This window comes from Aplidium turbinatum, chromosome 8, assembly GCF_918807975.1.
Source record: "Aplidium turbinatum chromosome 8, kaAplTurb1.1, whole genome shotgun sequence".
In the NCBI taxonomy this organism is placed as follows: domain Eukaryota; kingdom Metazoa; phylum Chordata; class Ascidiacea; order Aplousobranchia; family Polyclinidae; genus Aplidium; species Aplidium turbinatum.
The window spans coordinates 30,274,860-30,291,555 of NC_137479.1; the positions used below are offsets into that span (position 1 = coordinate 30,274,860).

General features: G+C 37.1%; 1 protein-coding gene and 1 long non-coding RNA gene across 2 annotated transcripts; both read right to left on the minus strand.

The window, feature by feature from the left end:
• Positions 1–2,554: 2,554 nt before the first annotated feature.
• LOC145775678 (uncharacterized) lies at positions 2,555–7,692 on the minus strand. Its single transcript, XR_014290169.1, has 2 exons — positions 7,513–7,692; positions 2,555–5,784 (listed from the first exon to the last, which is right to left on the minus strand). It is a non-coding gene; the product is annotated as an uncharacterized LOC145775678 (long non-coding RNA).
• Positions 7,693–9,440: 1,748 nt separating this feature from the next.
• LOC145776258 (uncharacterized) lies at positions 9,441–14,616 on the minus strand. Its single transcript, XM_082587659.1, has 5 exons — positions 14,560–14,616; positions 13,950–14,111; positions 12,946–13,107; positions 10,084–10,245; positions 9,441–9,452 (listed from the first exon to the last, which is right to left on the minus strand). The coding sequence occupies exons 1-5, from the start codon at positions 14,614–14,616 to the stop codon at positions 9,441–9,443; spliced, it is 555 nt and encodes a 184-aa protein (XP_082443785.1).
• Positions 14,617–16,696: the final 2,080 nt, after the last annotated feature.

Below are 16,696 nucleotides of genomic sequence, written 5' to 3' on the forward strand. Positions count from 1 at the left end.
GGGAGAAGTTCACAATCCTCATGAGTGGCGAGTTTTCATCGATTCCTCAAAAAGAAGCCTGAAAGCTGTTCTTTTACATAACGGAAATGAAAAGCCATCCATTCCCATAGCACACTCGGTGCACCTAAAGGAATCTTATGAAAACATCGAAATTCTTCTCAATGCTATTAATTACAGGGATTATGAGTGGAGTATTTGTGGAGATCTGAAAATGATTGGAATCTTAATGGGGATGCAAAGGGGATTTACAAAGTACTGTTGTTTCTTGTGTCTGTGGGATAGTCGCGCTACTACTGAGCACTACCAGAAAAAGGATTGGTCAACAAGAAGCTCCTACAATCATGGAAGAAAAAGTGTCCAAAATGTCCCGCTAGTTAATCCTGACAAAATTCTTTTGCCGCCGTTACATATCAAACTCGGCTTGATGAAGAATTTTGTGAAAGCAATGGGCAAATCAAATTCAAACGGTTTTCTGTACCTCGCAGCTGTAAGAAATTTCCAAAGCTAAGTCATGCAAAGCTTAAAGAAGGAATATTTGTTGGTCCACAGATTCGAGAAGTTTTAAAAGATACTGACTTTGAAAAATCACTCACTTCATCAGAATGTCGAGCATGGCAATCCTTTAAATGGTTATGCTTTAACTTTTTGGGAAATTTCAAGGCTGCTTCCTTCAGAAAAGGTGTTGAAAGGTTGCTCTCAAATTACAATGACATGGGCTGACGTATGTCTCTCAAGATTCATTTTCTTCATTCCCACCTGGACTTTTTCCCTGAGAACTTTGGTGCAGTGAGTGATGAACAAGGTGAAAGGTTTCACCAAGATAAAACGCCTTACTGGCCCCTTGAACTGTCTTTCCGAACAAGTATTCTTTAAATCTGCGGTGTATAACACTTGCTAACTATCTTTTGTAGCTGATTGTATCAGTTGCACTACAAAACTTTTTGCAATTATATAGAACCGCGACTGACGCAGGCCCGGTCGCAACTTTCCAAATGGTACCATAAATATTCCCCTACCAGGGGCGTTGACAGGGGGGTCTAGGTGGTACTTTTGGACCCGGGCCCGGAATATTTAAGGGGCCGGATTTAAAAGATTCCCCACGACTTCCAACATTATCAATATCTTAATATAATCAGATCTACAGGAATTGCCACCAGAGGTTAAAACAACTTCAGCCGTCAGATGGTGAACTACCGGCCCCCTTCCGCGTATAGTGATTTTCCTAACCACGATTTTTTTTCAAAAACACAAAATATTTTTCTTCACCCACTCTTTAATTCTGAATATAGCCTATATATACTTTTTGGTGGTAATTGCTTCTAGCTACTTGCGTCTACTTTACAAAGAATTAATTTCAGCCGAAAACTCCAACAACTTTAAACATACCGACGAAGATCGTGATTGAGAGCAAGGATTTCGCCGTTTACGGAGAAATCTCTAATGCGTAATTGTGCTGGTACGGAAATTCGTGGATACAACAAATCTTTGAGAATATAATAATATTCCTCTTAATTTTCTACTTTGAACGAATGAACAGCATGTGTCATCCTCATCTTAACAGCACATCAATAAAAGTTTGCACACAACCTTTATATTCATAACATTGTCGATAAAGGGGGCCCGAAAATAAATTGATAACGGGCCCGAGAAATCCTGTCAACGGCCCTGTCCCCTACTTTGAAGTTTGACCAATCACACTCGCTCTGATCAGTAGAGCGTGATATCTAATTTCAGCTCTTTCCAACTCCAAATAAATCGGTAATTACTAACTTTTTGCACTCAGTTCAGTTACAGAGGAAAAAAGACTAAATACAGGAGGTGGGAATCGAACCCAAGCAATCGAAATGACTATGTCTTTTGCCCAAACTCTAAACCACCAGGCTACGCTCGTGACGAAGATTCGTTTACTTAGTTTATTTGGTATTAAGTAACTTTTAAAAGCGCTCACAATATCACGTGCTGAGTCACATGACTATAATCAGCTGAATCGCGAGGAATCGTAACATAGGGGAATTTTTTATGGTACCTTTTGGGAAGATGCGGCACGGTCGCGATATTTTTTCCCATAAACTTTCTGTCTCATTTGCATATTTCTGTAAGTGTGGTTGCTGGTTGCCGCGCGCGGTAACTGTTTTTTACCAATTCATTTTTTTCGCGCGGTTTTCAAAGTCAGCAGCCAATTTTCGCCCTCTTAGACCTAGAAACGTTTGGTCTTTCTAACCCTTCCCTTTACTTTTAATGGGCTTAGGTTGTGCATGTTGTAGCCTATTGGTGCTGTTGTGATAGTCGAAAATACAAGTAAAACTGAACTGCCTGACTATCGTTGGACATTAGAATGTTGCTCAAGCGCACATCCCGAGAGTCGAACCAGCGCCGCTTGATCTTGAAACTTTTTCGTTCTAGAAGTCACGCGCTTACCAACTGAGCTATCGGGGTGGACTGGTTATATTTAAGCCCCGTAAATTGACCAAAACCTATCTCCGAAAACTAATCGCATTTAGATTATTTTCTAATGGTAACTGATAAATCGTCTTTGGGTTCTTTCTGCAAAAAGTTACGGTGTCGTACGTTTATTTGAATCAACTTAGAAATAATAATTAAACTAAAGTGCAGTGGCGTTCAAACGCCCAAATAATAGAAACAATAATTTATCTGCATTTTCAAGATACTCAGTAGTAGGTCTAATAAAACGAAAGTGCAGTGGTGTAAATTAATAAACGCCCAAGTAATAAGAACAATAATAATATTTCAGATAATACGAAACCAAGGAAGTTTCCAGAAATATTTGATAAAATCAGATCACCGCTTCAATGCGTGATGGAAATCTACAGCATTGAAGCGGTGATCTGATCATGAAATTTTCTACGGTTCGAGAAAAAGTTTTCTCTGCCTATAAAACGTTGAATGGTAGTTTTATCAAACAATACCCAGACAGCAAAATCCATCATTTTTACATTGATTCAACGTCTGCAGACGTTGAATCAATGTAAAAATGACGGATTTTGTTGTCTGGGTAGTATTTGTCTTCGTTTTCAAGCTACTCAATGAACATCTTAAATAGATGTCACGACGCAATAACAAAAGTTGAAATGTTTCTTATTATAAGTTAAGAAGTGATTTGGTCTCCACAAGCAACATTTGGAAGCTTCAGAAGATGTTGGACACAGTCATATTCAATTATTTTCAACATTAGAGAATTGCATAAAAATAACGTTTTATAAATGAAACAAAAATAGACAACTAGAGGTTGGCGTTTGGAAAAGGAAGTTTGGGGTGCTTTAAAATGAATGAAAAAATAAAGCAATGTTACGAATAGGCTACCAATATTCAACTAATTTTGTTCGCAACCTGTCATGAAATGATGACAATGCGCTTATGACGGTGACATAACGTTGCAAGACGGTGGTGACATAAACAGGAAATTATATCATCAAGCAACAAAGATGCGTCTGGAAAAGTTATTTCATAGATTACGAATGCGTGTTCACGGATTGTTGACGTTACGATATAACATGACGTTACGTTAATATTAACGTTAATTACGTAACGTCATGTTAATTAATTAACGTCATTTTGGCATATATTGTAACGTCATTATTAACGTTAATTTCGCTAATTAACGTTACGTTAATAATGACGTTACGATATATATCTAAATGACGACATGACGCAATGTGAAAAGTAAGCACAAGAAATACAGAAGAGCCATCAAATGGAAATTATTAAATAAAAAACATTAATAGGTTTAGAGTTAAACTCAAGAAAAACAGAATGCACTGTATCAAAAAAAGAAAGAAAACTTATCCTAATTGCAGCCTAACACTCAATGGTGTTACAGTGAAACAAGTTGATAAATTTAAATATCTTGGGTGCATTATACAGTAACTTCCGATGGCAAAAGTGACACTGAAATTAAAAAGAGAATCGCCATAGCAAAGGATACTTTCAGTAAAACGAGCACAGTCTTCAGGAATCGCAACATGACAATAAAGACCAAAATTAAAGTTTTAAAAGCATATGTAGAATCAATTCTACCCTACGGATGTGAATGCTGGACAATAAGTAAAGATATGAAGAAAAGACTAGAGGCTGCTGAGATGTGGTTTCTCAGAAGGATGTTGAGGATATCTTGGACTGAAAAGAAGAGTAATGACGAAGTTATGAAACTGGCAAATGCAGAAAGAAGATTAATAACAACAGTTAGAAGGCGCCAGATGCAATTTGTAGGTCATATTCATAGACATGGAAATTTGGAAAATTTAGCACTATTGGGGATAATACAGGGAAAAAGAAGAGAGGTCGGCAAAGATTAACTTATTTAAACAAATTGAATCAATGGGCCACAAACACAGTTCAGTCAAAACGAACGATTTCATACGAATGGCAAATGCCAGAGAAGTTTGAAAGACCACGATTGCCAACGTCTGTATCAGATCAGGCACATAATCATCATCCATATCAAATCTATGTTTGTTACAACAAAAGTAGCAACATTGCATACGAAGTAACTCAGAAATTTGTCAATTTGAAAACAAACTATTTCAATCTAAAATATTAAAATCAAATATAATTATAATAAATACGTGATACAAATAAAGGTACAAATAAATTAACAAGGTAGTCTAAATAACTTACAATACAAAAACAAATAAATATATAAAAATTATTATTAGCTTCACTCATCGGCAAAATGATGAAAATAAACTTTATGACTAAGGAACTGTGTTCCGAAAGCTAGTGCAAGTCGCTATTACCACAGTGAAATCTACATTGTGAAGCATCAGGCTAAAGCAGGTCGTTAAAATCTACATTGTGAAGTAAGACTGCCTTTGCCCAGCATTCCTATCAGTATAGTGGGAAGTTAGGAAGGCACAGCCACTAACCGATTATTGTGAAACCACAGCAACAGCATCCACTTTCTAAGAAGGGATTCTCCTAAATTTACACTTTGAGTTGAATAATGAGGAAGGTTGTCGTTTGGAAGGAGATCAACTCGATCTTCTCGTCTCACTTGGTGAGTAGCTTCTCGAGTGATGGACTGAAGCTCATTGAAGGTTCCACTCGAAACGTTCTGTTGCACTGACATCAATCAAGATGACACCTGGGACACTGAGACCAGAACTTGGTGGGCAAGTTATGTTGATGAATCGTCATCCACGTTGGATTCAAGTTATCCTATTAACACTGATGTAGGACTGCCAGCCTACCTGTAGGATGTAGGACCTGCCACCCACTATCTTGAATAATTATCGTCTAAAGATAGAGATAGATAGATCATCCATCGATGTCAAGGACCTTCGCAATCAAAGCACTGAAGTCACTTGAATGCATTCATTCATTCATAACTTGTCACGTCAGTGTCGGAACCAGATAAGAGCATGGTTTGTAATGTTTTTCAGATCATTGTCGTCGCAGGAAGGGCTAAGTTGGTGAGGATGTGCTTCATCGTCTTCGTTGTCTAAACCACAATCACACATTGGATCGGGAGTCATCTTCAACAGAAAAATGTTGATTTTATTTCTCTCGACTCCGCAGCGGACTCTTAAGCACATAAATCAGCAGATCGTCTCCTCCGTGTACCTGACACTTCCATGTCTGTCTTTAAATCGGTGTTGGAAATAATAAAAAATTTGTGTTTCTCGGAGTCGGACAATACCGACAAAATAACAATAATCTGACGTTGAAACGACGTGAAGCAACGATCAAAGGATAGTCTTCCACTTAAAGTTTGTGTCTCCTCAGGAACGTCTGTGACGTCATTCGTTCCAGCCGGTTATCAGTTCACTAAACATGAATAACACTTTGTCATGGAAGTATAGGCTCTGTTACTCAACGCAATAAACAGTTTACAAGCCTCTTTTTTTAATCACAAATCGATTTGGCTATCACAGCATCCTTAGAATAATCATTCTGAGGACATGATCATACTGAGTATGCTGTGATGGCGAAATCGAGTTATGATTAAAAATGAGGCTGGTAAACTGTTTGTTGCATTGAGTAACAAGGCCTTTACTGATGATACGAGACAGTCAAACGCTTCAAGTGGACAGTTTGCTGGGTTGGTTCACAAAAACAGAGAAGTTTTATTTGTCATGGAAGGTTATGGCCTAATATGAGAACTTTCGTCACGCATGTAATGAACAAGAAACATTGCGTACAAAAAAACCCATTAATACCCAGAACTACAAGTCGAGATTATTATAAAATTAAAAACCCAGTAACCGTTTTGCACACTTAGCAAAACAGTTTCAGTAAAACTAAAGTGTTTTGTCGATAAATCTGTGATTAGTTTTTGTTTGATCCCACATTTTACATGGACAAGTGCAATCCATATCCCTCTACCTCCTGTGAGGTCAACATCACATTACGTTATAATTTAGGAGAAGTTTTCAAAAATGCTTATTGTAGCCTATATGGATTTATACTTTGTTGTGAAATTATTTAATATTTCAATCACTAACGCCGGTCATTGCAGCTAACATCATCGTCAATGTAAGAACGTTCAATAACAATGGACGCTGTGACAGTTACGTTGTTCATTGATTGCTTAAAGAGGCTTCCAACATGAGTATCAATAATTGCCTTTCTTAGTTATAAAAACGTTACAAATTACATTGGTCAACACGATTTTTGCTCTACAAACTTTAAAAACTGATATGGATTAATTTTAGCATGCTGAATCCGAATCTGACTTTATCACTTTAGATTTATTCTATCACGTCTGGTTGTGAGATATTATGATGACAAATTGTTACTTTTGTCAAAAGTGGAAGCTTTGACGTTGCGTTTATCATACATCTGTGCTATATTCAGTAATCCGAGCAATGGGGTGCATAATTAGCTGAAGTACACCCACAAACTACAACTTCAATACCAATTTATTTTTCACGCAAAATTATTAACAAACAAGTAATGACAAGCTAAAAGGAAAGCTACAAATATACTTAACTCTTATTACAAATATTCGGATACAAATATTCGGATTCAACTATAGTGCATTGAGTATTTCTTCAAAGTATTCGGATTCAACACTCTCTGTCAATGTTTTGCATCAAATCACAATGATTGAAGCGAGCCTATTGCAATCCATGTCCAGTAACCTTATTTCAGCTATTTTGGCTTGTCTAACACTAACCTTCGCTATCGCACTGGATATATTGGTGGTGTACGCAATGCGAAATCTTCCAGTTTTGACAAAAATAAAGTATTTTTGTTATATCTACAAAATGTGATGTGGTAGAGGAAATCTGAGTTCATATTCGGATTCAACACTCCAAAATTACCTTAACTCAGTTGTCAGTTCTTAAAATCCAAACCGCAGATTTTTTGTACACCAGTGTAATGAGCGTGCAAGATACGTAAAACAATTCAAAGCTTTGGTAGAACAAATCATTAGAATAAGTAAAGGAAAAATGTTCAGAGTCGTTTTGGAACATGAAAAAATGTATAATGGAAAGTTGTGGTCCAGCAGATAACTTTGCAATTTCAGTGAACGAACAAATGAATACTCACCAGTTATATAATGAACATTTCTCTAAAATCATGTTCCTGGCGTGACTGCTGAGCTTACATCTTTCTATGTCCAATTTCTTTATTTTCGCGACAGCATCTGTAAGTGACGCAGCAGTGACGTCATCAATCTCATTCAAAGAAAGATTGAGCTCCTTCATCTATAAAACAAAAGGTATAAAAATTAAATGAGGCTGTTCACCAGGCATTGTTCACCGAATCATTTTATTTAAACAGAAGATTTGTTAATTTACAATTTCATTGTTCGTTGTGTGTTTCGACAGGAAACTCTGTTGTGTTTCAAAGTGAAATACTAAACCAAATAATTCAAACAAAGTTAACTAACACCAGTAGGCTACTCCATGTTAGGTGCATTGAGTATTTGTTTAAAGAAAAAAAAAGAACTAAAGTAAACAATGTAAAATTTAACACATTGACTGCCGCGTCACCCATATATGGGTGACGCTATATGCAAAACGCAATGCATTATTTTTTTCTGGCCTGTGGCGCTATTTTTGGAAAATGAGCTTGGCAGTCAATGTGTCTATCGCTGTCAATTCTTGCTAAAAATCGGCTGCCAAGAAACACATTGTTTGATTGGATAGTCTGAATGGCTAGCGTGGAAGCTACACCGTAATGGTTAGCGAATCGCAGCTGCTCGCTGTACTAGCGAGTGCTCAGCCTTGTGCTGATAGCCGGGAAGAACGCCCCTTTCTTCTCACAGTCTGATAAGGAGTGTTGGACGGCTTGGTTATAGAAAAATTTGACAACTGTTACTTAGTTTGATCTCCATTTGCGTATATTGTAGCTTAGTAATATTTTCTATTTTGCGACGCATACTTTGTATACATAATTGGACAATTTTTTTTTGATTAAAGTTAAATTTGTTGCAGTTGATATTACTTTCACGTTAATTCTATGTAGTACGTTGCCAGGTCACTGCAATAACAACGAGATCTACTGCGTTTGTGATACAGACGTTGGAATTGGATAAATTCGTGCTTGAGCGTTTCTATCAATCAGCGTTTTGTATCACGTTCCTTGAATATATTCTCGGCGTTCCTTTGTATACACAACATACTGGGTTGCTTCGGTAGTTTAAGTCGAGTAAAACCAACTCCGTGGCCGATTGGTTACCGCATTCGGTTCTGGTGCAGGTAGATCTGAGATCGATTCCAGGTAGAGTCAAACCGAAGACTTTAAAAACAGTACCGATTGTGTTCTTTCTTGCACAACGCAACGAAGATAAGTCGGGTAATAGGCTAAAGTGCTGCATCGTAAACCTGACATTATAAAATTAAAAGTGAGCCATGCCGCTAGAAGACCAATTGTAGAGAGACAACAAATAAAAAAACATAACATTATTATTGACTAAGTAAAAGAGTTCAATGCGTTCCACTGTTTGCTAATTCTATATGCACAATTACAATGTATTAAGTATTATTAACAGCATAATGTATCTAAATGGATAATTACTAGATGTATATGTAATTGATATACTGTAATACGGCAAGTTTTGCTATATTTTAGATTACGACAGGCCGTTTGTCACTACCTCACTAGTAATTTTTTTTGTTTATCTGTAAAATGCGGTTATAGGTAAACCGTTCGTAAACAGTTGTTCGTAAAATTAATTCTTCGTATACATCAATTCTTCGTATAGGTGAAGTGTTCGTAAACAGGTGATAGGTCAATTGTTCGTAAACAGTTTTTCGCAACAGCAAGGTTTGTGTTGAAACTAACCCTAACCCTTCAATGCGAACCTAATCCTAACCCTAACCCAATAAGTAGTTTCTTACCCTTGTGCGTTAAGTGCACTATAATCTTTGTAATAAAGCTGGCCACCATACAAACGTTTTGGCTTTACTTTTTCGCTGCGCACAAACTGTAATGCCATTCTGAATCAGGGACTCTACACTCTGTCTGTACGTCTACTCCACACCCTGTTTTACGAACAATTAGTATTACGGTCGGTCAATTGCATGCACGAAGAAATGCTTTACGAAGAATTGTGTTACGAAGAATTAATCTTACAAACAATTGTTTTACGAACAACTGTTTACGAAAAAACGTCGGACACCGTAAAAAACAACAAAACTCCTGTAAGAAGTTAGTGTAATAATTGTTTAAGGTTGAAATTCAAATTCAAATGTTTCATGACCGCAGAAGGCAAAAGGTTTGGATGGTGTTGCACGACTTTTCAGTCACTTTCGAAGATTGTATGTATTCGTGTACCACCTTTCCAAATAGTATGCAAGTCACATTTCACCTTCTACCTCTATTACACCTGGTCTTGGAATAGTTTAATTCAATTTTATTAACTAGCCGACATATTAGTTTAACTGGTGTGATTAGTTCGTACATCAATCTCCATTGGCCGCCAACAATGTGAGTCCAAGCCCTTATATTGTTTCCTGAACCTAATCTCGAATAATTATCATAGTTATTTAAGTAAATTAGCTTTCTACATATGTGAACTTGATTTATCTAACATTTGTGTTTGCATTTCTTCATCGAAATCGTTTACATTTTAAAACAATGCATTATTGATGCGTCATAAAGTTGATCACTCACAGGTCTCTGAAGGCTCGAGATTTCCCTTGAAATCATGGTCAACGCATGGCTACTAAGTTGACATCCACCAAGATGCAACTTCTCGATGTTAGCGATGCCATCGGCTAGAGATGCAGCCGCTTCATCATCGATTGTATTGCCATTGAGATTAAGCATCTTAATCTGTAAATAAATATGGCGCAAAGTTATTTTGTTTGACCAATAAAAATGAAATTACGATCATCACAAAAAAAAATTTGTACAGTACTAAACTTGAAATTTCGACTTCTTTCCAAGAAACAAGAAGTTGTTATGGTCAAGACAGGTTTGAAATAGGATGCGCCAATTTTTTAGAAATTCTTTTTGTATGAATTAAAGAAATAAAAAGCTGGTACGGTGTAGAATGTAGATGAATGTGTTAAACTTTTAGATTTTTGTTGGAAATCCATTCATCCCTTGGAAAAAGTCAGCCATGTCTGATTGACGAAACGTTGGAAATCATCACTTAACCCGTTGAGTGCGCAACCGGACAATTGTTTCTCGGCAGTCGAGTGTAGCAAGAATTGACAGCGATAGTGTTTTGCCCATGAGGTTGGCCTCTAATTCAGTATCGCACCACTAATTCATGCCACATAGTTCTCAACAGCTGCTTTTGTCAGTCAATTGAATCCTTATCTTTGTGGAAAGAAAACAACTAAAGTAACTGTTGACAAGGATATGCACAACTGAGAAGGAGCGATCTTCTAGTGAGTGGTCAGGTAGTGCTGACCCCAGAAAGATCGCTCCTTTGTCTGGACGGCGCTATTACAGCGTGTGAAGAAACCGACAATCATTGTTTCCAATGACAATTACAGTCTGACAGAAACAATGCGATTACACCAGACAGCAATAGTCCAATATTGACTTCTCCGGAATAGTCAAAAAGACAAAAGCAAAGGCTTATTGCGCTAAAGGCTGGAAACTCCAACACTCTATGAAGTAACAATGCGACGAAAAAGACTAGGAATCACAAAATTAAATACGCACGGCAACGCGAATTGCGAAATATTAAGAAGGTACTTAACGGGTTAAGGTACCTTGGGATAATTCAACCTAGATGGGATTGTCGTGTGTTGAGCACGGCGCTCTGTTCCTCGAGCATTTCTACTGATTTAATTATTATCTTGTTGCGCTATGCGCCCTCGTTCTGTGCTGGTTCTGTTCTGCTGCTATAGCGTAGTGCAAGGAAGCTAATGGTGTATTCTACTTTTGTTACAGATAAAGTGTGATTATTATTTTAATAAAGCCTAACTCCGGTAATGATAAGAGTGTCAAGTTCACTTTAGGGATCTCTACTTGTGTGTACATTAGTCGTTCTCATTTTTTTTAGTTTGCGGAGCACTAACGTGGTCCCATACTCGCTTCAAGTGTTGGGTACCAGGTAGGTTCTCATTGTACTAAGACTTCGGCACTTAGGAGAGTAGGGCGGCCAATTCCTTTCTCTAGGCCGCCTTTCCTTCAGCAATAATGCCCACCTCAATTTATTGCATCCTAGGTCGAGGTGAGCGGTGTTTTCAATAACCAGCTTAAGCCGGGAGTCAAACCAGGTTCGCATTATTCGAAAGCCAACGCCTTATCACAAAACAAAGTTGCTTAAATGGTGTTATTTTGTAACTTTAATAGCGATGGATGTATCTGTTTTTGAAACAAGGTTTCAAGCACACCCACGTTTCTTTGTAAACTTGAAAGTCTTTCTATTTTTCTTGCTTTTAATTTCTATCAGGGTAACATATCCGTGCTCACTGGGCCATGAAGATGCAAACAGCAAGATAATTGGTACCGATCATTGAATATGATTAGTAAGCAGATTGCCAAAGCTCGTCTAGGCTGTTTAGGGAAAGCAATGCTTGAGACAACGGGTCGCTTCATACACCAAAAAGCTGGTCTTCTTCGGTAGAAAAATTACCTTATTCGTTCATTCCAAATAAACTAACTAACCATCTAATGTTGTTAACAATGAACTCTGAAAGATAATTTTGAAATGTCTGTTGAAAATGTGGGCCCCATGTTGCATGACTTTAATTTTAAAGAATCAAAGTATTAGAGTTATTTAAACACTTTGTTGTACTTAATGTTCGCATTTCCTCATAGAAATCAATCATGACCTACTAGAACACGGCCAAATATGTTGCTATTTGAGGAAATTTCTAAGAGTCACAATTGTTACAATCATAGCTATGACAAACCTGTCATCTTCCCATTTCCAGAAGTAAGTAAAATAAGCAATATTTGCACCTAGACATATGTTTGGCTTGTTTAACCGGAGATTAGGTATGTACGTTGAGCACAGTTTACACAATAATAATGTAATATGTAAGACTTTTCAACTGCACCCTGGAGGTAGTATCGTTTGGTGCAATTGCATGTTCCATTTAAATATCAAGAATTTTTTGTGGATTATATGTTGTTAAGCTGTTCATTGATGTGCCAACTTAAATTTTAGTTTGTTTTGTTTTTCGCCAAGTTTAATTTTGCAAGTAAAATATGTCTTTTGGCGAAAGATCCTGTTATATAAAAATCCTAACGACTGTATGATGAGACTACCTCCAGGATGCAGTTGGAAAGTCTTACATATTTTACATTTTTATTGCATAAGTTGTGCTTAACATACATATCTAATCTCCGGCAAAACAAGCCAAAAATGTGTCTAGATGGAAATATTGCTTATTTTACATACTTCTGTAAGTGTGAAAATGACAGGTTTGTCATGGCTATGATTGTAACAATTAAGACTCTTAGAAATTTTCTCAAATAGCAACATATTTGGCCGTGTTCTAGTAGGCCGTAAATCAATTATATTTCAAAACAACGCATTGCTGATGCGATATAAAGTTCATCACTCACAGGTTTCTGAAGGCTCGAGATTTTCTTTGAAATAGTGATCAACGTGTCGCTACCGAGTTGGCATCCATCCAAATGCAACTCTTCGATGTTGCCGATGGCACTTGCTATAGATTCCGCTACTTCATTATTGATTGCAATGTGACCAAGATTAAGCTTCTTTATCTGCAAAGAAATATTGCATAAAAAAGCACAAAAGCAATAAATGATTCAAACAATTTCAAACACCAAATCAAAACTTTTAATACCAACTTTTAAAGCAGAAATTTAGCTTGGATGATTATGGTCAAACGCAAAGTGTACGCGTCGTAAACAAAAATGATTATTGAGCCACAGAATACGCAGAAGTAACCAAACCGAAATTAAATTTGTCAAACTATTCTGGGGGCAAGCCCCCACATCTTTAACTGAATTATTTTCTTCTTTAAATTTTGCATTTTCACACTTTTATAAAAAGATTTTGGTTTGTTAGAACATCTTCGCCAAGTCCATTTTTAACACGATTTTCCAACCAGGTTTTAGTGGTCACATACTTATTGCCTCTTCCTCCTCTTAACCATTTCACAAACTTTTTATTTCTCTGTCATTGTTTTCGTCAAGACCATGAGGGTCAAGCATATCTTTGATTTGACGACGAGAAGCCTAACTACTTTGACATACTTGGTGTCTAAGTAGTTACCGAGCACCGTGAATAAAAAACACCTTTGAAACTACACGAGCTGCTTTTTATGCCTGCCTGTGGGTATGATTCAAAATTTCGAAGGAGATGGGTTCCGTATCATCTACCACGAGCTACCAACAATGCGGGTCAATGACATTATACTGTTTCTTGACTTTAATTTTAAATAATTATGGTAATTAGTTACACAAATTAGTATAATATATACTAATTTGTAAATCTGATTTATTTAAACACTTTGTTGTACTTAATGTTCGCATTTCTTCATAGAAATCAGTTACATTTCAAAACAACGCATTGCTGATGTGTCATAAAGTTCATCACTCACAGGTTTGTGCAGGCTCGAGATTTCCTTTAAAATCGTGGTTAAGGCGTGGCTACTAAGTTGACATCTATAAAGATGCAACACCTCGATGTTGGCGATGGCATTTGCTAGAGGTTCCGCCACTTCATCATTTATTGCGTTGCAACCAAGATCAAGCTCCTGTATCTGTAAATAAACATGAAATAAAATAATAAAATACAAAGAGTCTATTGATTGATTAATCAACATAATTCAAGACTAGGCATGTAATTCAACTATTAAGTATTAAAGCTTTAAACAAAATGACTAGCCTAATATACAATATTATTAAGATTACCGGAATTTCTTTGATATCAAGAATCACAGCGGTGTCCCACACAACAACGTCAGTTGGGTAGTGCTGCGAGTAGTGTTATTTTTTCAACGCTTTTACAGTTAAGTTTACTGGCAAGGCTAACGTTATAACTGTTGCCCGAAAACTATTTTTTTAACACCTTTAAATGTAATTTCATCATCATCAAAAACCAATTTTGATTAGACATGCCATAGATTGATCCTCCTGTTGAGGGTGTGGCCTGTCTGTCTGTCAAGGGCGAAGTCTTCGACAGACAGGGCGAAGTTCTCCACACCTCACGGTCCGTTGGGTTGATAGTCCATAATCAAACTTAGACTCAGGGTTGTCGAGCATCATATTTGTCCAGTTTTCATTAGAAAATCAAAAAAATGAACAATAGCAATACAAGACACTTAAAACAAACTTCAAATTAAGACTTTAGGCTGTAATTGTGAAGGAAATTTCCAAGGTTAAACTGAAAACACAGTGGATATTTCTGTACACAAATAATCAAGTAGGGAATGCCACTTTGTACTACACTAAAGCTCAATTATGCAAGAAGGCCTCATAGTTAAACAGCCCTAGTGCATTATTTTACGCCAGCATGTACTGTGAGTGAGAGGCGCTTCATTGGTAAAAAGTAGTATTTGAGGTGAAATAAGCACGAATCTACCTTTTTGCATCTTTTTTGAATAAAACCCAATAAAACCGGGTTTTTTCTCAACCCTGCTTAGTGCTTAGACTACTACAAAATGGGCGATTTACGGCACGTAGGCTACATAGAGCAGGAGTTACATGGCTTTAATTACATTTTCATTAGGAATTTTAACGATGACTTTTTTAGATGTATTTTTGGACGTAGAATCTAAAAATCGAGTGCTTACAAGCCGAAAACTGGACGTTTTTGAGATATTTGCATTTTTGGGCTAGCAAGAGAATGACGTCATTGCTTGGTAGCTCAGGAGAGATTCGCGATCGTTGGATAGCGGCTGCATTTGAATACATGGCTCAAAACCAAAGTAGCTAGTTCCTCTGTTTTCCCACGGAGTTCGGGTAGTTTTGTTTCCTGGTCGCGGCAAAATTTTAGTTGTGATGGTTTGTGATCTGGTTGTTTCTTTTCAATTCGAACCAACTTTCATAGAATAAATATTATTGTTACTTCACAATTTTCAGTTTTGATGACTTCACTTTGCACAATTTTTCTAAAGTTGGGTTACGTTTGTGCTTGTTTCATTACGTTTAACAATTGGGCTACTTTTAGGCTAGTTTTCCTAGAAATTTGGGCTGGAAATTTACATTAAGATAGAAGTTCTAAAGAAGGACAAGAGTGAGACGCTCACGAACATATCAAAAAAGTATCTTGAATTTCTCTCTGAAGAATGAATCGCAAATCTAAGTTTCAAAGCACAATTTCTGTGTGTATTTTGAAAGGTATTTTGGGTCCAATTTTGGGTGTTTTGGGTACTGAAAAGGTATTTTGGGTCCAATATTAAAACAGATAAACAAAGCAGAAAAAAAGGAATAATTATTACTGCCCACAAATACTACTCAAAGCAGGACATCATCAAAGCTGCTGCCATGATTCTCAGAAATAAGATTAAAATGTCTTAGGTAAAGCAGTTAAAGCCACCTATAACAGCGGATCTGTTGAATGATGGTAAAATACAACCACCTGAAGACCTTGTGCAGTTCTACAAATATATGTATGGTGGCCAAGATACCATGACTGAGCGCTGTGAAAGATATGCAAGGTCATCCGCTGAAGACGATGTTTACAAAGCTACATATGGGAGAATCAAACCTGCAAAGCATCTGCTGTTAGGGATGACTCTGAAGTCGTTGACGGGCTCCAAAAAAGTCATTGAACTTCTTAACCATTTTGGACACTGCTTAGGCTACACTTTGTGTGAGGAGTATGAAACAGAAATTGCTCTACAGGCTTTGGAGAAGGAAAAAGCTTCTCCAGAAGGAATAATTGGAGAAAAAAGGTTTAGCAATTGCAATTGCTTGGGACAATTGTGATCAGAATAAAGATACGCTTTCAGGCAGTGGCACCCTCCATGATACACAAGGAATATGCTTCCACAATATGACAACAGAGTTAGATGGATCAAAAGAACAAGGCCCATCACAGAGTGATAGTAGCAATTCTGGTTTGTCTTGGATTAGAAAAAGCAGTCTTGCAATCCCTCATATTGAGCTGGAGCCTGTAAGAAAAAAGCCAAAGAAAGTTTCTACCAATTTCAAAACTTTCGATATGCCTTTCAAAACTTCTCCTGAAAATCTACAAAATGTGACAAAAAGGGATGTGATTTGGTCAATCACCTTTGCTGGCTGTAAAGACACGCCTATGTGGTCAGGATTAAATGCTCAGCTTAAAAAATATCCCCTGCCACGCCAGAAAGTTGCATACATGCCAAATATAGGGACACCACCT

Excerpts from the sequence above, each read along its gene's own strand:
- LOC145776258 (XM_082587659.1), bottom strand. The coding sequence starts at position 14,616 with ATGATGCTCGACAACCCTGAGTCTAAGTTTGATTATGGACTATCAACC. Across the intron at positions 13,108-13,949 it reads TCTCGAGCCTGCACAAACCT|ATAAAGAAGCTTAATCTTGG; the intron begins GTGAGTGATGAA and ends ATTTCTTTGCAG. Across the intron at positions 10,246-12,945 it reads TCTCGAGCCTTCAGAAACCT|ATTAAGATGCTTAATCTCAA; the intron begins GTGAGTGATGAA and ends ATTTATTTACAG.